General features: G+C 40.8%; 3 protein-coding genes across 8 annotated transcripts; 2 read left to right on the plus strand and 1 right to left on the minus strand.

The window, feature by feature from the left end:
- Positions 1-1375: 1375 nt before the first annotated feature.
- On the minus strand, positions 1376-5890 carry LOC119737234. Of its 2 annotated transcripts, none has more exons than XM_038211427.1 (4): positions 5781-5890; positions 4512-4645; positions 3319-3694; positions 1376-2806 (listed from the first exon to the last, which is right to left on the minus strand). In XM_038211427.1, the coding sequence occupies exons 2-4, from the start codon at positions 4627-4629 to the stop codon at positions 2368-2370; spliced, it is 933 nt and encodes a 310-aa protein (XP_038067355.1). In that variant the 5' UTR covers positions 4630-4645; positions 5781-5890; the 3' UTR covers positions 1376-2367. The 2 variants fall into 2 exon arrangements, with proteins under 2 accessions (XP_038067355.1, XP_038067354.1); XM_038211426.1 differs by lacking the exon at positions 5781-5890 and adding an exon at positions 5143-5251.
- On the plus strand, positions 4631-9857 carry LOC119737232. 4 transcript variants are annotated; one of them, XM_038211422.1, is made up of 4 exons: positions 4631-4713; positions 6599-6725; positions 7107-7482; positions 8200-9857. In XM_038211422.1, the coding sequence occupies exons 1-4, from the start codon at positions 4693-4695 to the stop codon at positions 8636-8638; spliced, it is 963 nt and encodes a 320-aa protein (XP_038067350.1). In that variant the 5' UTR covers positions 4631-4692; the 3' UTR covers positions 8639-9857. The 4 variants fall into 4 exon arrangements, with proteins under 4 accessions (XP_038067350.1, XP_038067353.1, XP_038067352.1 ...); XM_038211425.1 differs by lacking the exon at positions 4631-4713 and adding an exon at positions 5398-5421; XM_038211424.1 differs by lacking the exon at positions 4631-4713 and adding an exon at positions 6002-6177.
- A 227-nt stretch (positions 9858-10084) lies between these two features.
- On the plus strand, positions 10085-24453 carry LOC119737231. Of its 2 annotated transcripts, none has more exons than XM_038211420.1 (4): positions 10085-10311; positions 21347-21537; positions 22190-22565; positions 23087-24453. In XM_038211420.1, exons 2-4 carry the CDS (start codon positions 21351-21353, stop codon positions 23523-23525), a joined length of 1002 nt encoding a protein of 333 aa, XP_038067348.1. In that variant the 5' UTR covers positions 10085-10311; positions 21347-21350; the 3' UTR covers positions 23526-24453. The 2 variants fall into 2 exon arrangements, with proteins under 2 accessions (XP_038067348.1, XP_038067349.1); XM_038211421.1 differs by lacking the exon at positions 10085-10311 and adding an exon at positions 12884-13044.
- Positions 24454-24756: the final 303 nt, after the last annotated feature.

Raw genomic sequence — 24756 nt, forward strand, 5'->3', positions numbered from 1 at the left:
TTGCGGTTTTTTTTCTGAAGGAAAATGGCGGGGGGGGGGGGGGCGTGCGCCCCCATCACGCGCCCTGATCCGCCCTTGATTGTTATCACATCGTGGACGTTTTAAGATGTTGGACGTCTGATGTACCACCCTAAGTGGTTTAATTTGTAATGGCGATGGATATATATTTATCGACGTAAAGTATCTTCTATCTTTTTAAAACGGTGTGATTCGAGTAATCTTGTCTTGAATGTTGACAAAACTAAGGAAATGATAATTGGATTCCTTGGATACAAGGGTCAATTTGAACCAATTGTCATTAACGGACGTGGCGAAATGTGGAAATTGTACATTGTTTTAAGTTTCTTGGTATACATTCATTAGGCCAAAAAAACAAAAACAAGTACTATTTCCAATTACATGGCATTCGAAAATAGGGTAGGTAGTGAAAAATAGGGTAGGGGCTGTCAGTATAGGCTCGGTAGGGAAACCGGAAGCAAAACAAATTGTTTTGGTCTTATGAACACTCAATCTTGGTCAAAACAAGTATCTGAACATTTGAAAAAGGCCCCAAAACGCGTGTATTTTTTTTTACGTGGACTTGAATCCTTTGTTGTGAGCAGTCGTATTTTGATTATATTTTACACCTGCCCATTAGTGTCTGCATGGTTCAGTGTCACCAAATTGATAGACTGAATCGGGTGGCTAAAAACGCGTCGTACATAATTGGAGTTAAGTTGGATGACATGAAGACAATTTATGAAGAGAGAATGAGGAGGCGTGTCGAGAGTATTGTTTAGGACATTCATCACCCAGCTAGTAAGTTCTTCCACGTGATGCCTTCAGGAAGAAGGATGAGATCAAAAGGTTCAAAAACCGACCGTTTTAGAAACAGTTTTGTGCCATCGGCCGTGCGGGTGTTTAACAACGGGAAATTTAAAGTTATATGATAGTTATTGTAATTGCATGTATACTTTTGTTGTGTTTCGTTTATTGTTTTAAATGTGTGTATTCTAAATAATTAGTCATTGAGCTATTATATTCAACTTTTAAACAATGTCAAAACAAGCGCTTATGAGTTTACTCGATGTTTAGTGTTCCTAAACAGAACCTTCACGAAGCGTTGATTTGTTAAACACGACATAAAAGTGCTCATATACGGAATGAGGCAAAAAGTTGAATCCGCCATCAAAAGTTGCTAAAAATGCTAAAAAATGCTCTCAACAACTTTTCAAATTGAATCAAATTATGTACGTAGCCTTCATGAAACGACGTGACAAGGAATGTTTGCTATTTTACAATAAAGATTATCTTTCATTACTGTCATCTTAAGGGATTAATAACGGTACAAAGTTCGACCCCAGTTGATAACAAAAACCATATCAGTCACATAATCTTCCAAAATCGTGCATTGGTTTAATTATCACCAAGATTAAGTCATAATTTCAACCCCAATGACAAGACACTTTTCGGGGCAAATAATTTGATATAAGTTCCAGGGTGTGAGACAGGAATACGGATAGCATGCAAACACTTCAAACGGTCGCAGGACGGTCAGGCTTTTTGATAGGGTGAAAAATCATAATTCATTGTACATCTTCTCAAATTCAGCCTTCTTCGAGACGTGGCTTAGTCCCAATTTTCAAATTTAAGTGGTGAAATGTTATAATAACAATGACTGCATATTAAATGAATCAAACTTTAGTTTAGCCGTGACTAACATACAATTAAGCATTATGGACATGATCACCGGTACATACCCACATTAAATGGATATTTATTGAAGTGCTTATGAATGAAGGACTAGATAAAAAGAACATTAAACAACAAAAATCAATCTTGTCCTGTCTAACCAAGAAGACAGTGTATTCTTTTGCGGGGGGGGGGGGGGGGGGTGGTTGATGCATTAGAAAAAAGGCGCGCTAATTGGCAGAGTGCAGACATATCCGGGCATGTGATTAGTCACGCTGTCAATTCTATCAAGGAAGCCCCCAAGATGGCATTGTGTTAGTTATTGTTCAGGATAAAGTAACAGTGTTACTGTAACACGATGCTTTCTCAATTAAATGGGCCTCCGTATTAAAGTGAACAGTGATCACGTCTATTCGGAAGGTTGGGATGGCACGGAGGGAGTGGTCTTGTTGGTGTTATTATTATTAACTAAAGACGCAAGTTACCCGGGCTGATTGCAAGCGCACGTAACTCTCTTGCCATTTCCTAAACTAAGGCTTTATCTCCAGCTTCGGTTTCGTCTGTATGTCATTAGAATCGTTCAGAAACATTAGAGCCACACAATATACTCTTAACTTCGACCTGCTTTCCGAAATAACCCCCTTAGAACAGAAATCCCCTGAAGCTGAACGAAGCCGAGGTTCGGGAAGACCAAGCCTAAGCCATAGCCAGCTCTTCTTTGGACTGCGAAACCCGTGCAGTGTAGAGCGGCTTCGAGAAAGTCCGCCACACGCTGACCACCAGCTTGATCAGGAACAAGGCGAAGGCCAGGCCCAACAGGACGGCCGTAAAGATGGAGTTGGGTTTGGTTGCGTTCCAGTTCTGAGCGATGCTTCCAATCAGAGCAAAGATGACCACCAGCCAGACGGTGTAAGTGTAGCGAAGGTACTTGTCCCAGACGATGTTCTCAAGGACCGAGTAGAGCAGGACCTCTACGAGTAGGATCGAGAGACAGATGGTACATGCTGTGGATTGCTCCATCCCACCCCAGTAGCTCAGCACGATAGCCAGGTTCAGGAGTGTGGCTATGGTCACCCAGGTTGCGTAGAAGGCTAGGCCGTTCTGGATAATTGCACGGATGGCTATAAGCTCGCCCCTGTTAAGAAATTTAAAAATGAAGAGTGCAAATCTGTCCTTACGAAAATACAATCATCTGTCGTTTTATATGTTAACACTTTCTGGTAATACAACCAAACGAATAAAGCTTAGACGTCAAGAGAACAGACATAGGTCCTATTAATTCTCAGTTTTATATGTATTTTCTTAAGACATTTGGGACACTTTCACTTGAGGGTTTGTAACAAGTAAAGGGTGCAAGGTCTGATCCGGACTCTTGTGTAAGAGATATTGATGAAATTGGACCTGAAAATCGCTCTACATGTATTTGGATAGTCAGATTCAACCAAGTCATCCGTCAACCCCACAAAAATGAAAAGAGAACGAAAGAAGCTTTAATTCGACATATGTATTGAGCAGTGGACACCTTGGGTAGTTATGGGTATTTTCCCTGAATTTTGATACGGGGGTACATGTATTTATCATTGGTGTGCATCGTGCTTCATTACGGAACTCTACTGAATGGCCTCGGATTTAAAGTTACAAGCTCACCTGTAAGTATGGACTAAATCGTAGCCGTGCTGATCCACAAGTCGGTGGTTCATGAACAGAAAGATGCACAGTGTGGTGGGAAGAAGAGCAATGACTACCAGAGCAACCGGCATGTACTGTCGGTCAAACAGGAAGAGCCAGGTGACATTGAGGGCCAGGTTGGTAGCATACACCACCAACATCACCGGGGTGATAACGGCAGGACTACGGTAGACGTAACCGGTCTTGTTGCGCCGGCAGATGGCGGTCAGCGTGTAGAGAAGGAAGAGCGCCTGGTAGGTATAGATGAAAGCCCAGATGGAGAAGGTCCAACCGGCCGGTGTGATCTCAATGTAGTAGTAGTCAGAGAGATCGCCGGTGCTGTTCAGAAACCACTCTGCACCAGAAAGACAACCAAGCCAGGGGAGTTATAACAAAAGAGAAACAACATAACGGCTCGAAAAATAATTTCACTGAACTGGAAAACATAATTATCAAAATGAGGATCTCTGAAAGGCTGAAAAGATCTGTTTTACATGAGTGTGCCAAAAAAGTGCAACATTCAGAAAACAAATAATTGAAACTGTTCAATGTTTTTTTCTTCTAGAAAAACATACATCACATTAAAGCCTTTATGACTATTTCTCAATCCACTCCTCTTTACCCCGTTGTATTTGGGTCCCAAGATTCAGCAATACAATTAATAAGGTGAAAGGGTGTAAATTTTACTTGGGCCACTCTCACCTGTGATGTCACCAACTTCAATGCCTCAATGCATACTCAATGCTTACCCAGATTCAGCAATCGCCAACGCACATGGTGTGCATTAAAGCTTATGCTGACCCTTTCCCCCAACAGAATATTACCTTTGGAGTTGGGCCTGTGATGATATTTTATTTTAAAAAATACATTTCTTTCCGACACATGAAAGTGCTGCATATCATATTGAACGGACCAATAAACCGTCTGAACACATTAGAATCACACTCTTGGAAAAAAAATGGTCCGGTTAACTTAATCTTTATGATGGGACTTGCGGTTTTGCCGAAGTCCATTGAGTGTGATCGGCTGACCGATAAGGTTTACGCACCGTAACCATGAGCCAGTGAGGCTTTTGTATAGAAGGCTGGCCGAACCATATTTTTGCGGCAGTGTGCCGGTAATGAGTATACACGTCTTCTCAATGTCATTCTTTTCCCCCACATTGTCTTTACCGATACCGACGCTATCTCCAATTCCGGCCAGGGCGTTAACGAACATGGTCATGATGAACATAGCCAGGACTACAACAGTCATGCAGATGAACAACACGCTGTGCTTCTTGCTGTCCATGGTGGTAGAAGAAATACTGTAGGAGGGGGAGGGGTTCAGGAAAAGAAGTGCTGCATAATCAAAATGATCCGCTCTGATAGCCTGGTAAGTCAGATCACGGAGGAAAAAGAATTGCACTTACTGTCAGTCACGAGTCTCTACAAATTGCAAAATAGTCTTATATAGACCTGCCAAAATTACGTTCAAGGTGTATAGCCTGGTGTAAGGTGTCATTTGACAGTATTCAGAGGGAAAATTACCAATGCAACTAACAGGCCTTTTTAATAAATTGTTTATCAAACCACCGGCTGTAAATTCCTGTAAGCAAAGAGCAACCTTTGCTGTAACCCAGGAAGCCCCACGTAAAATAAAGGGGTTCGGATGCGACTTTATTACAGATCTAAAACACACCCAAGCGCGGGCCTTTTTTGCTATAGTTCATGGGATCATGGTTGGACAATATACATGTAGTTCACTCTTTCCAAGGAAAAAAAGTAAAAAGAAAACGCAGAAAGGAGTATTATAATAGCTTACCAAACTTTGGAACAATTCAACTCGAGTCTTTGTCCATCCAGAGCGGTATCGCATATATGCAACTTGTGGCGATTTAAGTTCCGATGACTGTGCTTATCAATATATACGTTGCCTCTAAGGCTCTATCAACGCTATCTCTGATAAGGGGCACTGGGTGGGGCTCAGCGCATAAATTTGCTTAGGAAGTACAATCATAGCCAAAAAGACAGGGTACCAGCCAAGGGATAATGGTGACTGTAATTGTTATTGCTCGTGACTGCATGCTTCTCAGCTGATTCGGTAAGTGCATACATTCGATAAGAAACATTTCTTTTGTTTGAGTGAATGAGGGTGCGTTGCTGGCGCCATTTTTTTGGGCACCAACAGTTGAAATATCACGTTTAGTGAAGAAAGATAGACATGTACAGCGGCACAATTGCAGAATACCCCCTTGACTTCATCCAAAAAAAAAAATAATAATAAGATTGCAACTATAGGCCCCCCTATGAATTTTTAATAACCGGAATCACGTTTGCTTGTATAACCCCAAAATAACGTCGTTACAGCGCCCCCATTCCTTCAAAAATATGACCTATAATTCGTTTGCATTCAGCAATCATCTTTAGTTTAAAGTATGTTTTCTAATGGTAATTCATTACCAATGAATGCGTAAGATGTGTACTCATCATGCGTATCCCTGTTGAACAAAAGCACACACCAATGATGGCTGTAGTGCAATCAAAAGACCTCTTCGCTTTATCGGTGAACTCCGCAAACACTGGATTAGTAAGTCGCGTGCCAACATCTTTCAACCTGCACGTGAACACACACGTGCGGGAGGATCAGATTGTGGGATCAGCGTTTGCACGGTTCAAGGATCACATTCTGTATCATATCCATTGATGAGTGACCTCAACTTGTTACGAAACGTGTTTACCGAGGCACGTCATGTGTCGATGAACGTTGAGTAGTGATTTGTGAAGCTTCAAACACCACAAGTTGCGATAGGCCTGTCGCTCTCACGATCGTAAAAGGCTACGGAGAAATTGGATTAAGGTTTGGTATTGGAATAGGTATTAAAAAATGTGACTTTCAGGATTTTCATAATTATTATCTTATTTTCCTGCAGGAATATTCAACTAACTTATTAAACCTTGCCTGGCCTCTCCACGGAGCCGATTAGTCTAAGTTTCAATGCGTCGTCGTTCGTTGCGAAACAGCTGTTCAGGCAGTAATGCAAAAATGAACTGCTTACGATGTAGGGGGGTGTGTTCGTGGACCAGTAGCCACTGAGTTAAAAAAAAAAATCCCCAGTTAGTTGCTTTGCAACCCGCTTAAGATTTTGAACACTTTTGTTGCTTCAGACCAACAAACTTGCACAAGCAAAATGATCTAGTATGTACCCGTTTATAAAACGGTATATGTCTATTCCCTGTGTACATGTAGTAAGTTTGATTGTGCGACACTTCCTCCACAGCTTATCATCATGGACAGCAAGAAGCACAGCGTGTTGTTCATCTGCCTTGCTGCTCTGGTCTTGGCTGAGTTCATCATGACCCTCTTCGTCAACGCTCTGGCAGGAATTGGGGCAAGCGGACCAGTCGGTAAAGACAAATTTGAAAAAAAAATAACACCAACGAGGCCAATACTGTTGAGTAATTGGCTCATTCAAAATGGAATTAACATTGATGCCATATCATGATGTCAGACAAACGTATTTATTTTAAAAGGACGAAAAGCAAAAGGTTTAGTTCGAGTAAAAAAAGTAAGCGACCACCTTATATAAAGCTATGTTAAGTTACCCAAGATTATAGCAGTTGTGTGGATTTACATGTAATTTGGTTTTATTCACTGAAAATTGTGAAAGTCATGCATCTTCCCGAGTCGTTAAATGATACTTATTTGACGACGTTAACGTTGTTCCTGCTTTGATTTAGTGGCTTAAATTTAACACCCCATCACGTGTTATCCCTATGATCATCCAGGATGGTTCCTGAACAACACTGGCGAGATCTCCGACTTCTACTACGTTGAGATCACACCAGCCGGTTGGACCTTCTCCATCTGGGCTTTCATCTATACCTACCAGGCGCTCTTCCTTCTCTACACACTGACCGCCATCTGTCGGCGCAACAAGACCGGTTACGTCTACCGTAGTCCTGCTGTTATCACCCCGGTGATGTTGGTGGTGTATGCTATCAACCTGGCCCTCAATGTCACCTGGCTCTTCCTGTTTGACCGACAGTACATGCCTGCTGCTGTTGTAGTGGCTGCTTTCTTGCCCACCACGCTGTGGATCATTCTGTTCATCAACCACCGACTTGTGGATAAGCACGGCTACGATTTCGTGCAAACCAAGAGGTAAGGTTTGAATCTCGATAATGATTTTTCTGAAGCCCATTCCATATGGAGCTGCTAAGCACTTAGCTCAGATCATTTTGCTGAGCAACGATACAGGTTATCGGTCAAAATGCCATTGGATGGATGCATGTTGCTATAGTGACTGGCTCTTCGAGGCTTTTTGCTGAGCAACTTAATTTGCGAGTTTTCTACCAAGCAGCTCGAGGAAATGGGCCATGCATGTTTGGGAGTCAGGTTGGCACATTGACATTTTACTATCCTTGTCCTGTAACTATGGGTACCCGGGTTAGAATCCAACCTGGGCCGACAGTGTAGGCGGAGATTTTCAATCCCTGCCGGATTCCGTGGGTGTTTTTTTTACGTGGAATATCATGACCAACCTTTAAAAATAAACATTTCATAATCCACACCTCTCTATGTTTCTTCATGCTCTGTTGTGCTAATGCCTGGGCTTTTTGGGTTTCACTTCCAGAAAACGAAAATAACAGATGGAGTATGCACACTATAACAAAGGGATTTGTAGAATAAACAGACAACTAGAATTAAAGTAATTCTTAAAGAGTTTGCTTGGCGTGGTTCGAGACCAACCCGAGTAACTTTACTGAATAAACAATGCTTATAAAACTTACATCTTCCCGACGCGAATTTTAACAAAAAACAACAACAACTTTGGATAAAGTAGGCATTTATTCTTAATTTTGAAATTTTTGTTGCCAGGGGCGAGCTTATAGCCATCCGTGCAATTATCCAGAACGGCCTGGTCTTCTACGCAACCTGGGTGACCATAGCCACTCTTCTGAACCTGGCTATCGTGCTGAGCTACTGGGGTGGGATGGAGCAATCCACAGCATGCACCATCTGTCTCTCGATCCTACTCGTAGAGGTCCTGCTCTACTCGGTCCTTGAGAACATCGTCTGGGACAAGTACCTTCGCTACACTTACACCGTCTGGCTGGTGGTCATCTTTGCTCTGATTGGAAGCATCGCTCAGAACTGGAACGTAGCCAAACCCAACTCCATCTTTACGGCCGTGCTGTTGGGCCTGGCCTTTGCCTTGTTCCTGATCAAGCTGGTGGTCAGCGTGTGGCGGACTTTCTCGAAGCCGCTCTACACTGCACGGGTTTCGCAGTCCAAAGAAGAGCTGGCTATGGCTTAGGCTTGGTTTTCCCGAACCTCGGCTTCGTTTCGGCTTCAGGAGATTTTCAGGCTCGATTTTGAAGAATCCGATTCACAATTGGTCAAAATTGGTTCGGAGAGTATGCCTTCATACGGCCGGAGTTTAGAGCATTTCCATTACGTGTAGACTTCAATAGGCTTTTAAAAGATCTTTGGATCCATATTATGAAGCTGATGGAGCCGGAGACGAGGCCGGAATTTGGGGAATCGCCTCTTCGAAAAACTATAGCGAGAGACCTATCGCAAATACTTACAATATCAAGAACAATCCTCCGTGTCATACTTTAAGCATTCTGAAAAGTCACTTTAGGGATTATATTTTTGAAGACATATGACTATGAGTCCAGTGTTGTAGTCGAGACTGGATAGTCCGCGACCAAGACCGAGACCTGAAGTTTCGAGACCAGTAAAAAGTGCGTGGTATATGCAATCAACCAGAGTGAACCTTGTACCCTCGGTTTGATCCATTAAGACGACAATATTTTGAGAGATATGGACAAATTTTAATCCTTCGGGTTAAGTCCAACATTCCATTTTGTTTTACGTGTATAGGCTTATATTCACGAGGACCGTTTACATTTCCTTCAGTAAATTTGGAAGTTCGGAGCACTTGGTTTCTTTACGTTGTAACACGATTCAGATGCACACATATCCACAAACGTCAATAGAAGATCTTATGGGCTTGATACATCACGAAGAACTCTGAGTTCTACGATTTTCATAACTTGTACATAGTATATTCGACAGTCTGCGGAATTCGTACAATCCAAAACAAGATGGAGCAAACATGATTTCTAAGTTTCTGAATTAATAGTAACAGTGTAACAATATGTAGTTTTTAAAGGTTTTCATATTTTTAAATACTTTTAGTTTTTTTAATGATTGTTTAGCGTCTTGAACGTCATTTGAAGGATTTGGCGCTATATAAGATTATTATTATTATTATTATTATTAAAAGACTGATTTTTTTTTAACAAGAACATTTCTATTTCGTTGGTACATTTGTACTCTCAAGGATTATCGCCATCAGCGGGTTGTTTATCTTGAAGTGCAAAAGTCGAAAGGAAAAGGTGGAGGAGGGTATGAAGCGATTGGATGGCAAATTAAATTGATTATAATGGGTGTTGCTATTTTTTTGTATATGCATATTTATCTTGTCAAAACTTGTCAGTCGGAATAAATGACTTTTAATATCACTGGTATACGTTTTAGTCCTATATTGCCAACCTTCCTGAGTTGGTACATTATAACACAATTTTAATATCCATGCCACTAAACGTAAGGTTCATACACGTGCGGACGTGCCCCGTACTGTGACCCATAATGTTACATGTACCAACCTTATGCAATGTACATGTACTTCCCAATACATCTTGTACATAAACATCATTATGACCACACATCTCACCTGCACTGCAACGTGCTCCTTTCACATGCCCCATCGATTCTTTTGAAAACCAAATTCAATCACTAAAACCAAAATAAAGGGAACTATGGCGTCCTTGTACAAACTCAGCAAAGTTTACACAAAGGAAATACTCCATCGTACTTTCTGAGGTTAATTATGTCATGCCAGCTTGTCAACTAAACTCCTTCAGGTGTCATTTGCCCAGTTCGCAGTGGGACTGACTTGGTAGTGTCGTGGAATCTGAGGTAAGTTGTACATGTACTTGTATTTGTAGGCCGTTTTGTTGCGTTTTAGTTCCTTTTTTTCAATCATACCATGGAGGAATCTCAGTATTGAGAGTCCCAAAACTAAAAACATGCAAGACAATAGACTGGCACATGAAACAACCGGGGGTCAGACAAGTCGACCGTTGAGACAACTCGACTCGGGACAAGTCGACCGTTGAGACAACTCGACCGTTGAGACAACTCGACCGTATGTGCGATAAATGGAAAGACAAGTCGACCGTTGAGACAAGTCGCCTCGCATGTTTTGGGCCTAGGTTTGGGGAAAGTACCGGGGATTTTGACAGCGGCTGGTCGCCGTTTGGAAGTAATGACATATGAAGGGTTTTTTTTGCATTAAAAGAGCCGATATAGCGCAGCGTTATTGGCCGTGCACATCGTTCGTTTGTTCTGGGCCACGTGCGCGCATCCCCGATCAACGTGGCCGTACCGTGCACGGTGGCATCGTTTTTGCCGGGCCTGTGTGCCCACTTGCCGCACCGGTCGACGTGCCCGCGTGCCGAGCCCGGCCCGGTCCTCGCGGCCGGGCGGGGCGCTCCGGCCCGACGCGACGGCCACCGGATCGGAGCGCCCTCTGTACATCGAGTATGTCCGCGCCGTGCCCGTGATCGGTCTTGCCACAGATTTGTGCAACTTTTTCTGATCCACGTGTATTCATTTCCATTTAGTCGAGCAGTCTAAACGGTCGAGTTGTCCCGGGTCCAGTTTTCTCAACGGGCGACCTGTCTCAACGGTCGAGTTGTCTCAACGGTCGACTTGTCCCGAGTCGAGTTGTCTCAACGGTCGACTTGTCTGACATCCAAACAACCAATCCAACACCCCTTTAGTACTGCATTAATCAACTCAGTCAAAATAAACATGTGTCACCCTGTCCCTATTATTTCTACACATTTGCCGCCCAGACTACTGACGGGTCAATCTTCTCAAAAAGTTGGACAACAACAAGTATCTAGTCAATTAGCTTCAAATTGAAATCAATTGGCTTCACTCTCAGCGGCATGGCGAAGCGGCAATATGTTAAAGAAAAGTCTCCTTCAAGTTCAAATTGAATTGAGACCTCAAACTTGGCTTGTGAAAAACTGAGGACATTGTTTTTGTCTTGTTAAAATATTGGAAAATTGTACTTTTTTTTAGCATGTTTTCTTCACTCAACGTCCCAGTCGATCTGGGTTTACCCCGGAAGCAATCAAAATCTGCGATATAAAATCGCTGTTGCTCACTATGTACATGTACATGCATTTGCCGTAAGTCTTGTATAAGTCGACCACGTCTAGTTGTTTAGTATAAAATAAATTAAGATGAAAAGCTATGACTGTCCTGGCCCTGAATAGCTTTTCGGTTACCTATTCGGAGGTATAGTAGGTCGACTGCGGCTCCACGCCTCCACGCAGCCGTACGGAGGCGCGGATGTAGAGTAAAGTGGCCCTGCATTCTATAGTTGTATATTCAGATGTCATATTAATTCTCAACTTACACACACATGGGACCTAATTCAGTGGTGTTAATGCCGACGTACTTGGAAGAGAAACAGGACAACTCGTACGCGAACCAACTCGTACGCGAGACAACTCGTACGCGGTTTGGTCAACTCGTGCGCGAGACAACTCATACGCCAGCCAACTCGTACGCGAGCCAACTCGTACGCGGCCCAACTCGTACGCCAGGCAACTCGTACGCCAGCCAACTCGCACGTAGACGATCGCCAACTTGAAGTTGAAGTTTACCCCAAAACACGTCTATCTTAATATGAAGATCATAAAATTCACATGTCCATCATTTACCGTTTTACGAACTGATGAATACCAATTAAAAACATTATGAAACATTGACGTTTTTCCACCTCGATGAATGGAGGAGAACATGCAAAGGGAAACGTACCAAAATCGACATCAATATTTCAGAAAAAAAATAGATGACTTGTTCCTTATTCAAAACTCAAAATCTGACAGTAACAAATAATGTTTCAGTTTTTATTTCAATGATTAAATTCTCATTTGTATTTGAATACTTGTGTGTACTCTGTAATTCTCACTTACTTAAATAGCTACCAATGGCATGCCATTAACAGCTATAAATATGGGTTCTTTTAGAAAAACTTGCATAACTTCTGATAACATAATAGATCAATTTCAGTCATTCATTTTTTGAGATGAGTGAAAGAACATGCTCCTTTAAAATACATTGTATTAATCCTTTGTTTCAAATGTGATCGCTTTAAAAAAATGATTCGGGTCACTTTCTTTTGACTCACTCAAGTAAATCCTTAAAATGATTCCATCATGCATTGATAAGGGAACGTTGATTTACAATGTTGTTTGAATATGAAATCGTTGTGCAACAGGACGTGGGCCGGGCACCGTTGCAGTGCGGATTGGGCTGCTCACGTGCATTTTGTGTTTTGTAACCGTGTGCGACCTTGATCGGCTGATAACAATAGCATGAACGTTATGACACTTTTTTCGCGGTCAAAGTTCGACATGATTATAAAACTTGGAATTTTAGTTTTAAAAAGTCCATAACAACCTCCAGTACTCTTCAGTCCAGGCTGAAGAACAACTATACACATAGTCGCCCTAACTCTGGCTTTGATAGTTTCCTCTGCAACTACAGTACATTGTATCTAGATAAACGTTAGGATCAGAAATTTTCGTTTTATGAAACTTTTTTTTCCTATCGAAGATAGTACTAATAAAGGTAAGGCATATTACAATCGATAGTTACACGCAGGTGAATTTTCGTGATTAAGCAAACATAGCTAAAAATGATTTCTTAATATCCTTGTTACTTGGAGCATAAAAGAACTGAATGTAGGCTAATGCCTCGCGAAGACAACGTTTCCCCCCAGGAACACACTAAGATCCTGAGCAAGAATCGGGAGGTACGTTAAGTATTAGCAAAATATTCCTGTACCCGGTACCAAAAGTAAAATTGTAATGTGCATTTATTTTTGGTACAGTTTAAATATATATTCGAAAAGAGACCGCAACTCGGACGTAATGAGATCTGCTGCTGTATAAGTGTAAATTGTGTTTAGAGTTGGTTTATACGTACGTATTTCGATTTTCTTTTCCTGACGAGTTTTCAAGGAATATAATGTCAATAAATAAAATCGCTCGTTTGCATTTGCAGGCCTTTTCACTGTTAAACAAAAATGTTTTTTGAATAGCGCGTTCAGTTCAGAAAGTTTTGAGCGACATTATATACTCATATTATAGTGACGTTGCGACGGTGTTTTCACGAAGTGTCAAAAACCTCAATATCCTACAAAAAGATCATCCCGAGATAATCGCATTTGGAGTAAGCCCTTTTTTCAAAACGCATTTTCGACTATTTTGTAGTAATACATGTAGATGTGGGACATTTTTGCATTGTCAAGTAACGTATGCTCTGTTCTTTGCTAGTTCAAAGTTGTTTGTTATAAGTCTCTCTTAATTAAACAGTTATTCATTAATAAAGATAAATAAAGATATTCTTCACTTCGTGAAAACAGTAAAACGCAGAGGCCTCTATTATTTTGTCCCATTACGTTGTACACACTCTTCGTCACTTCGTGAAAATAATAAAACGTTCTAAGATAATTTTTACAATGTACATTGCGCGTCATACGTCACTGCGGCGCGCGCGCGTCTTTTTTTTCTTCATCGACATCGCGAAGCGCGCGCCCACTCCCATCTATAACGCGTGTGTAGAGAAACGAATGATCCCTCTGGCCCTGCTAACGAGGTAAGTTTTTGTCACTTCGTGAAAACAGAAAACTCGGATTTCAGGCTTTTTGATAAATGTTTGTTTACGATAATTACAAAAGTAAACAATATTTCGCTTTGAAACTTGGTAAAATTCTTCTTTTTGTCAAGTGCAATTAATTGGCCAGAAAAACTCAAAATCGAAAAATGACCGATTTTCCAGGTTTTTGTCACTTCGTGAAAACATCGCGTGTATGTTAATTTTTGAATCACGCGTTTTGTATGACGCGTTTTGGTCCGACTATGTGATAATCGTGGCCGGTACACTTCGGCGCGATTATGTAGGCATAGTTACATGCATCCAGACCGGCCTGACTATACTACATTATATCATAATCTCTGCTATTTTGCGTATTTTCCTTTCACTAGATCGTAAAACCCGCTTTGTCTGCCGGCAAGTTAAGCCACGATGGACTTGGCGAAAGGCTATACAGATTGGAATAAAAAGAGACGTCCCACTCTGAATTCAAAGTTGAAATAAATTAATTAGTTACTTATCGTCGCCTATTTTTTTCATGCGATATCTCATTGGAAAGCTTATAACTAATGTAAGGCAAAAAAAAAAATTCGGTCTCTGGTCAGACCAAAGTTCCGGAATTGACGCGGCTACGCGGCTGTTTTTTTTAATTTTTAGCTGTTTCGGTGTACACACCGAAACAGCTCTTGTTTTCGTTAAGATTTTTTTTTTTTTTTTTTTTTTGGCTTTTCCGCAAAGTTGCGGAAAAGCCTTTGTTTCTCTACGAATTTTTTTTCTTTTTTATTTTTTTTTTTCCTCTTGGGACTTCCAACCAAAATGCCATAGACTTTGTGCACGTTTTTTCTAGCAAACACTTTTGGCATAAAACAAAGTCATATGACATCAAAACTTAACATAGTCACAGAACATATAGCAAAGGTCGTTCGCGAAGATAGACGTCATGATGACGTCATCATGGGTCACGTGACGTCATCATTCATGTGCATATTACAAAGTCCTATATCTACAGAACTGTTAGTCCGATTGAGTTGAAACTCGGTATGTAGGTAGATCGGGATGTGTTATAGACGAAAATTGAGGTGACGTCATCATGACGTCATCGTGTGATTTTATATAGATTTTTGAAGATTTGGACCTTTAAGCCATATCTCACTAACGCAATATGATAAATTCAAAATTCTTTTTGTATTAGGTTCGCTGGGCAATAGATAAATGCACAAAATTTGGAAAAATGTGTGACGTCATAATGACGTCAGCAAAAGTGCGATTTTTTGAAAAACATATAAGGGAATGTCCGATCGTCTTGAAACTTGGTGGGTGGGTAGATAATAACACTAGTACACACAATCTTGAATGACGTCACGATGACGTCATCGGTTGATTTTTAAAGATTTTTTTAATATTGCCAATTTTATTCTGCTTAGAAAATTTAACACTTTTATCAATCCGATTTTTTTCAAACTTGGTACGGACTAAAACCACCATAAAATAATGAGCACTGCCAAGTCTTGTTACGATGACGTCATCATTAGACATGTGACGTCATCGTTAACTTGTATATTTTAAGCCCCTATATCTCATGAACAGTACGTCAGGTTGGGTTGAAACTTGGTATGGGGGTAGGCCGGGATGTGTTACAAATAAATATTAAGGTGACGTCATCATGACGTCATCGTGTGATTTTATATAGATTTTTGAAGTTTTGGACCTTTAAACCATATATCACGAACCCAATATGTTAAGTTTAAAATTCTTTTTGTATTAGGTTTGTAAGGCAATAGGTATATGTACAAAATTTTGAAAAATGTGTGACGTCATGATGATGTCATCAAATATGCGCTTTTTTGAAACACATATAAGATAATGTCCGATCGTCATGAAACTTGGTGGGTGGGTAGATAATAACACTAGTACACAACATCTGAAATACGTCACGATGACGTCATCAGTAGATTTTTTTACGATTTTTTTAATATTGCCAATTTTATTCTGCTTACAAAATTTAACACTTTCATTAATCCGATTGTTTTCAAACTTGGTACAGACTAAAACCGCAATAAAATAATGAGCACTGCCAAGTATTGTTACAATGACGTCATCATTAGACATGTGACGTCATCGTTTGTATATTTTAAGCCCCTATCTCATCAACAGTAATTTAGATTGGGTTAAAACTTGGTATGGGGGCATGCCGGGATGTGTTACCAATAAATATTGAGGTGACGTCATAATGACGTCATCTTGTGATTATATATATATTTTATATATGACAAATGCAATATGCCAAAATCAAATTTCCATTTGAATGAGGTTTGTTAAACAAAACGTAAATGCACACAGTTTTGCACAAAACAGAAAAACATGACCTTAATTTAAAAAAAACATAATGCGGAAAAGCCCTATGTTCTGTTGCAAACAGACATAGACCTCTAGTTTTTTTGGCTTTTCCGCATAGTTGCGGAAAAGCCTTTCTTTTTGTTCTCATTTTTTTTCTTGCTTCTTCTTCTTTTTATTCCCCGGCAAATCCCATAGACATTGTACACGTTTCTTCTGCCCCTCACTTTTGCCATTCATCTTTGTCATACATCGTTCAAAGTCAGCATAGGCTTAGTCCTTATAGCATAGATGTGCCCCGAAGAGTGACGTCATGGTGACGTCATCAAGTGATTTATTATGGATTTTTAAATAATTAATTTTTCCCATAGACTTTGTACACAGAAATTTAAAAAAAATTGTCGCTTTTCAAAGGGCATTTTCGACTCTTTGCCAGTTATTCATTTACACCACTCTTTGTCCAAGCAAAGACCCTAATTCAAACAACATTGTGGAATGATGACGTCATGATGACGTCATCCTGTGTTTATTTATAGGCAATTAAATTGTGACACTTTTAATATTTAAAAATGCATAAGAAATCAACCGTACGCGTCCGCAGCATTTTGTTGCCGGCAAGTGGTAGAGTAGGTTGAGGTCTTCATTTCATTTAGTGTGCGTGCAATCACGTGACCCTTGCTTCCGGTCGAAAAAGGCCCAAACCGGAAGTGGCTTATTATTTAAAAGTGGTAATAGATATGAACTTGCTTTTAACGGTGTTTGTCTCTTGGCTGATAGTATTCTTCAAATCATCTACCGATGACGTCATGCAATCTTCGAGCGCCCTCTAGCGACAGGTTGAAAATTAGCAAAAATGTATTTTGAATAGATGTCTGTGGCGAAGTTTGTCGGAATTGCCTAAATATTGGTGTATATAATGACCTTGACCACCTTAAGACGTGTGCGAAGTTTTAGGCGAATGACGTCATCAGACCGGAAGTTATAATGAAAAGACCGTTTTTCCTTAGAAAATTCCTGAAAAATCAACCATGGCAGTTTTTATATTAGTTTTTACTTTAATTGTAGATTTAAGGGTAGGTCTAAAACATTTTAAAGTTTCGAGGCGATAAGCGAACTCCAACATACCCTGCACACGCTTAAAACTTCACGTTGACAATACCTCTGCTTCAAAACATGCACAGGACAGGACGTCCACAATGTACATGTACATGCACGTACGTTGTACATGTACATAGGCACATACATCGTATGTCAGTCAGCCTGCAGCGCACGTGTTGCTGAGGTCAAATCCTGTCCACAGTGACCGTTTTAGCCGATTTTCGGCTAACTTTGTCAGATTTTATGTTCATGCATGCGCATAGACAGTGACGTATTATAGCACTTTTGGCATTAATCTTTGTCAGATATCATTGAAAGTTGGCATAAGCATAGTCCCTATAGCCAAGATGTGTCCCGAAGAGTGAGGTCATGGTGACGTCATCAAGTGATTTATTATGGATTTATGAATTATTAATTTTTCTCATAGACTTTGTACACAGCTTTCTCCACAAGTCTTTCCCTATACAAAACTGATATATCTTAGGCCAAAAAAAAAAATATTCGGTCTCTGGTCAGACCAAAGTTCCGGAATTGACGCGGCCACGCGGCCCCTTTTTTTTTTTTTTTTTTTTTTTTTTTCTTCAAGCTTGGATTGTACAGACAAGGTGGGGAACTATTATGCTTTTTTGGTGTCCTCATGTACATTGGTGTCCTCCATTATTTGCCTTGGTGCTTTCGATCATTTGCCTTGGTACAATTTCCCATTCCTTGGTGCTCTTTGGTAAACAAAATTGAGGAGGTGCAAACTTGCTACTTGCGCAACTTTGAAATTTGCGCGCGCAAGTTTCAAACTTGCGCAAGTAGCAAGTTTGTGCTCGACAGTACTTGTAGTAACGATTGCACGAGGAACAGCGTGCGCGCGAAGGTTTATTAGTCAGACCCTATTTATATCTAACAGTACGTCTAGATTCCAGACTAGCTGCTACAACTCCCCAGTTCATTAGGAATTTTACTGAAAGGTATGCGACAAGGTATGCAACAAAATTCACGACATTGCAAACAAATTCGCATACGTGTGCGCACATATTCGCGAATTGTTTCACGACATCGCATACGTGTGCGCACATATTTTCGCGATAAATTTTGCGACATCGCATACGTGTGAGCACATATTCGCGATAAATTTCTCAACAACGCATACGTGTGCGCATATATTCGCGAATTGTTTCACGACATTGCATACGTGCGCGCACATATTTGCGATAAATTTCCCGACATCGCATACGTATGCGCACACGTTTGCAATATGCGATGTCCCTTCAGGGCCACCATACATACGCACATACATCGTATGTCAGTAAGCCCGCAGGGCACGTGTTACTGAGTTCAAATCCTGACCACAGTGACTGTTTTAGCCGATTTTCGGCTAACTTTGACAGACTTTATGTTCATGCATAGTCAGAGACGTATTATCGATTAAAAAAAATCATAATGCGGAAAAGCCCTATGTTCTGTTGCAAACAGACATAGATCTCTAGTTTTTTTTTCTCCTTTTTCAGACTTTTTCCCATAGGTTTAACACACGTTTCTTCTGGCAGTCCACTTTGCCACTTTTATAAATCCGATTGATTTCAGACTTGGTACATACTCAGACCACCACCCACAGATGGTCCTAGAAGAAATTTGTGATCGTGACGTCATCAGGTGTCAGGTTACGTTACATTAAAGATGCATTTTTCCCCATATGTTTTGTACACGTTTTAAAACACTCCAGTTTGGTATCTTCGTAAATCCGATCGACTTTAAACTTAATTTATAATTAGACTACCACCCACAAATGGTCCTAGAAGAAATTCGTGATCGTGACATCATCAAGAGTCAGGTTACGTCACATTAAAGATGCTTATTTCCCCATAGGGTTTGTACATGTTTTAAAACGCTCCATTTCGGCACTTTCGTAAATCTGATCGACGTTACACTTGGTACACACTTAGACCATCACCCACAAATGGTCCTTGAAGAAATTCGTGATCATGACGTCATCAGGTGTCACGTTACTTCACATTAAAGATGCACATTTTCCCCATAGGTTTTGTACACGTTTTAAAACGCTTCACTTTTTGGCACTTTCGTAAATTTGATCGACTTTATACTTGGTACACACTTAGACAACCACCCACAGATGGTCCTAGAAGAAATTCGTGATCGTGACGTCATCAGGTGTTTGGTCACATCACATTAAAGATGCATTTTTCCCCATAGGGTTTGTACACGTTTTAAAACACTCTACTTTGGCACTTTTGTAAATTATGCGATTGACGTTAGACCTGGTACACACTTAGACTACCACCCACAGATAATCCTAGAAGAAATTCGTGATCGTACCAATGCCGAGATGGGTTATAGATGAAAATTCGTGTGATGTCATCATCAAATGTCACGTGACGTCCCTTAAAGGGGCATTTTGTTCTTTATAGGCCTATATTTACAGACCTATACGTTCGATTTGGTTATAACTTGACATGTACGTATAATGTGCTGTTATAGATGACAGTTTTAGTGACATCACTGATTGTTCATCACGTGCACAGATTATTTCGAATATCCAAAACAGCTTGTGTTTGTCCACAAACACATTTCTAGTTTTTCTTTTTTTTTCTTCAAGCTTGGATTGTACAGACAAGATGGGGTACTATTTTGCTTTTTTGGTGTCCTCATGTACATTTGTGTCCTCCATAATTTGCCTTGGTGCTTTCGATCATTTGCCTTGCTGCAATTTCCCATTCCTTGGTGCTCTTTGGTAAAAAAAAAAAAAAAGAGGAGGTGCGGAAATAGAGGGCGCTGTTGGAGCTACCGCGGAACATTTTGGAAAAAAAAAAGATCGACGCGCATGATTAAAATCGACGCGCGCGCTGACCAGAGACCGACTTATTTTATTTTTGGCCTTATGCTGGATAATTATAAATTGAAATTAAAAATCTATTTAAAGCCAGAGTCCATCATTTGCAGCTATCCAGAAAGTAACTGGCGTAATGATTGTTGAAAAACATACTTGGTTAAAATATAGTAATGGGGCTAAACTCCCTGTGAAATTATTCTTTCTGGCAAGCTGTCATTCTGAAGAAATCAACGAAATGAGGCCTTTCCAACGGTGCGTCTAAAGAAGCACCGTTGGAAATTTCCGTTAGTAGTTCGTTATTTTATTCGGCGAAGCGCACGCAAGCGTTGACACGACGCACATGCGCGCGCAGTTGCTATAATTCGTCGGATCAGTGCGCGACATCGCGTAGCTGCAGTGGGCTCATTGAGAACGTATCTCGGACGCTGAATTCAGGCCCAATACGGGCGATTCCCAATAGTGCGCCTCCAAGAGTTTGCAACGCGTTGGCCAATCACAATGCGCGAAATCAGTCGACCTTTTCCAAACGCGCATTGGGTCGACAGATTTTGCGCATTGTGATTGGCCAACGCGTTGCAAACTCTTGGAGGCGCACTATTGGGAATCGCCCATATTCAAAACATGATTCAGCAACTTTTGATTTGAAATTGAGATCCTAGAATGCTGTTTTTCTCGAAATATACAGCTGAAGCTGAGCTGAAATTTCATCAGGTCAGTTGTTCAGCTTCCTTTTTTTAGATTTTGAGCACTTTTGTTGCTTCAAACGAACAAAATGCCGAAATTACAAATGATGGACTATACATGTTCCTTTAAAGCACGTGTACACCAACTTTAAACGCGCGAAGTTTAAAACAATTGTTGTTTCTGCGCGTACGTTCAAACGCGTTGTTCGATTAATTGGCGTGTCGTTGTTGCTGCATAATTTGACCAATCAGAATTTACGACTGCAGTTTCCACGCGTGTCGAATGTTAACAACCGTGTTATGTTCCATTGTTTTTGCGAAGGTTAATGAAACCAGACAAAGAAGAGGTTTACTCTGAAGAGTCGCCGTTACTTTCAGCTGACAGCAAAATGGACGGAGAGAAAACTAGAACCCACGATGTGCTGTTCATCTGCATGTCGGTGCTTGTCACGGTCATGTTGATCGGAACACTGTTCTTAAACTTCCTCTCCGGAAGTATCGGCATAGAAATTGGTAAGTTTTGTCAGCCTGACCGAAAGATGGATGCTTGTGTCGGTCAAATTCATACATTTGATTGATATTGGAAATATGGAAGGGGGAACCGCCACTTCTACTAAAACTTGTTGTTTATGATAAGATATATATTTCCTTGACAGGTAAATATCAGCGATGTTTTCTCCATGTGCTAGGCCAAGCTAAAGGTTCACAAAATTTAATCATACAACATGTCTGTTTTGGTTTGAAAAGCTAACAAAGTACAATGTAGCACCTACATGAAGGGCAAAACCTAATTTGATTTACACCACCCCGACGCAATATTTCATCTTATGCATACAAAGCAGTTTCACGGTAATATGCGCCATCTTGTTCACGCGTTGCTAGACGTGGGTGCATTTTGGAATGAACGCAATGATAACTTGGAATTGCAAAAGTTTCCCTTAGACGATGGGTACACAGCAACGCGTGTAAAATTTCCCCGGAGTAAGATAGCGCATATTACCGTGAAACACCTAATTCTCACTCTTTAATCTGTTTTCATTAACTCTTTACATTGTACATGTATTCCTTTTATTTATATAAATTGTTTGATTGTGAGTATTTATTTTTTAAATGGATTTGGCGACACAGAAATCGTCATTATTATTGTATTACCATTATAACTCAGGTTGGTTCCTTAACGGCACTGGAGACATCTCTGATTACTACTACCTGGAGATCACACCGGCCGGTTGGACCTTCTCGATCTGGGGCATTATCTACACCTTCCAAGTTCTCTTCATCCTGTACCTTCTCATCTCCCTTTGCCGACGTAACGACCAAGGCCCTGTCTACCGCGAACCTCCAGTCATGAACTCCCTGATGCTGGGGCTGTACTCCATCAACTTGGCTCTGAATATGTCTTGGTTGTTCCTCTGGGATCGCCAGTTGATGCCGGTGGCTCTGGTTGTGATAGCACTGCTGCCATTCACGCTGTTCTTGGCGCTGATTATCAACCATCGACTGGTGTACAAATCTGGCAACAACATGAAAAATAACCACAGGTGACTACAATGTGTATAGCTGGTTAACATAATACGCCACCATGAGTCAATCACAAGTTATCAAGTTCCTTGTCAAGTTGAGAGTTGTTCGATTTGACATGACAAAGGCATTCATGATTGTATTCCTAATGATCTGACTTTTGATTGGATTTAAAATGTGACTAGCGATTGATTTGTAATTGATTTGCCACAACCAATCTTACTGCAGTGTGTTAAGTCCCCACATGAAGGGCCTCTTGGTGGGTGGGTGAGTGGGGTGGGGTTAACAACAAAATGCAAAATATTTGAACTTTTACTTTAAGACCTTTTGTAAATGTTCCCTCGCTAGACCTTTTCAACATCAGTGCTATACCTGCAATATCGAAGCAATTGGGGCCATCTTTTGGTGGCGATCAGTTTTAGCCCTAATTGTGTTAGGTGTAGTATTTTGGGAGGAAACCCGTAGTCTCCGAATCCTTTCGTATTCAGAAAGAGTATGCAAATTGATCATGGATGTACGTTGTTTCTCCTTTGATTTCCAGGATCGACCTATATGCAGTGCGCATCATCATCCAGAACGGAATGGCCCTGTACGCGACCTGGGTGACCATTGCCACCCTTCTCAACTTCGCCATAGTCCTGAGCTACTGGGGCGGCATGGACCAGTCGGATGCAAGCACCGTAAGCCTCTCGGTCCTCCTCGTAGAGGTCCTGGTCTACTTCGCCTTAGAGAACATCTTCTTTGACAAGTACCTCCGCTATACCTACACGGTCTGGATGGTGGTCATCTTCGCTTTGACTGGAAGCCTTGCGAAGAACTACACTGCTGGGAAGCGCAACTCCATCTTTTCTCTGGTACTCATCTGTCTGGCTGCCGCTTTGTTCCTCGTCAAGATTGCGCTTTCCGTTTGGCGTGCCTTAAAGAGGCCGCTGTACACCAACCAGGTGACGCAGTCCAAGCAGGAGCTTGCAATGGCTTGAATTCGACGCTTGAGGGCGTACACGTGCAGTTGTATAAGGCTGGGTCTAAAACGGACTTGCTTTTGTCTTTGGCTGCGACTGCTCACTGGAGCGTGTCAGGTTTAAAAACTGAAACAGCAAAACGGCCTATTTCGGCCCGGCCAGGCTCGAGAATTACTAAGATAATTTGTAAGGACAAACTGCACAGACAATCTTCACATGTTAATCAAGCTTTTGTGATAATTGCATACAATGTACATAGTCTTAAGCCTGTATTACCACTTTACCAATTGCACAGTAGCCCAATCTGAAATGGCACATGTATACAGCCATCTAATACCGTGAAAGTTTGAACAGTTTAGTTTTCCATAACATTAACAATGTACGATAGGTATTTTGTTTTTAATTTGATATCGTGATTTACCGCATGAGTACCAGATACTATTTCTGACTAAAATTCCATATTTGAATAGAGGATGGATGTATTGTATTCGCCATAACTTTAACGCTTGTATCATTTTGAAAAGATACTTTAACTTCGTTACAGAACGTCGTTGAACTTCATTGTTAATTTCGATTTTAAATTACACCAATAGATTTCACATTTTGGTCAGTCGCAGTAATTCAAGAATATAGCATTCTGAAGTGTCGGGGAAATTCGTCTCCGCACGTTGAGATTGGCGCTGAATTGAAAAAGAAAATGCACTTTGATCATTCATTTTCGCGCTTCGGTAATTCATATTCAGTTCACGCGTATACCTTATTACGACATCCTGGAACGAAACTGAAATATCTGTCTATGCAATTTGAATGTTATAAGTGTTACAGTATCTGGGAAACAAATATTATCAAATCAAACCAACTTCTATATACATGTACATGTACTGCTAAATGTCTTGTTCGGTAATAAAATTAACTATAGTAATTGTTGGATGATACATTACATGTACAACTGTAATGGTTTAACTCAGATTCTGGGGCTTTACGTATAATACGTCAACATTCGTTCTGTCTTGCGCCGAAAAATCCAGTAGCTTTTAACACGAATCGTGAAAGTATGCAGGGACTTTTATATACGCACCGCCACCCCCTGCAGTACTTTTTTTCAACGTTATTTTAATGTCGTCCTACACCATAGCCTTCCAAATGACGTCAGTGCTTTTGAATAATTGAAGAAACAACTGACAGCTGTTTTAATAGTTTAACTCGGCAGTGAAAAAAAAAATGAAACCACCTCGAAAGTCGCAATGCA

The sequence above is a fragment of the Patiria miniata genome, unplaced genomic scaffold (assembly GCF_015706575.1).
Source record: "Patiria miniata isolate m_02_andy unplaced genomic scaffold, ASM1570657v1 HiC_scaffold_3, whole genome shotgun sequence".
Taxonomy (NCBI): Eukaryota; Metazoa; Echinodermata; class Asteroidea; order Valvatida; family Asterinidae; genus Patiria; species Patiria miniata.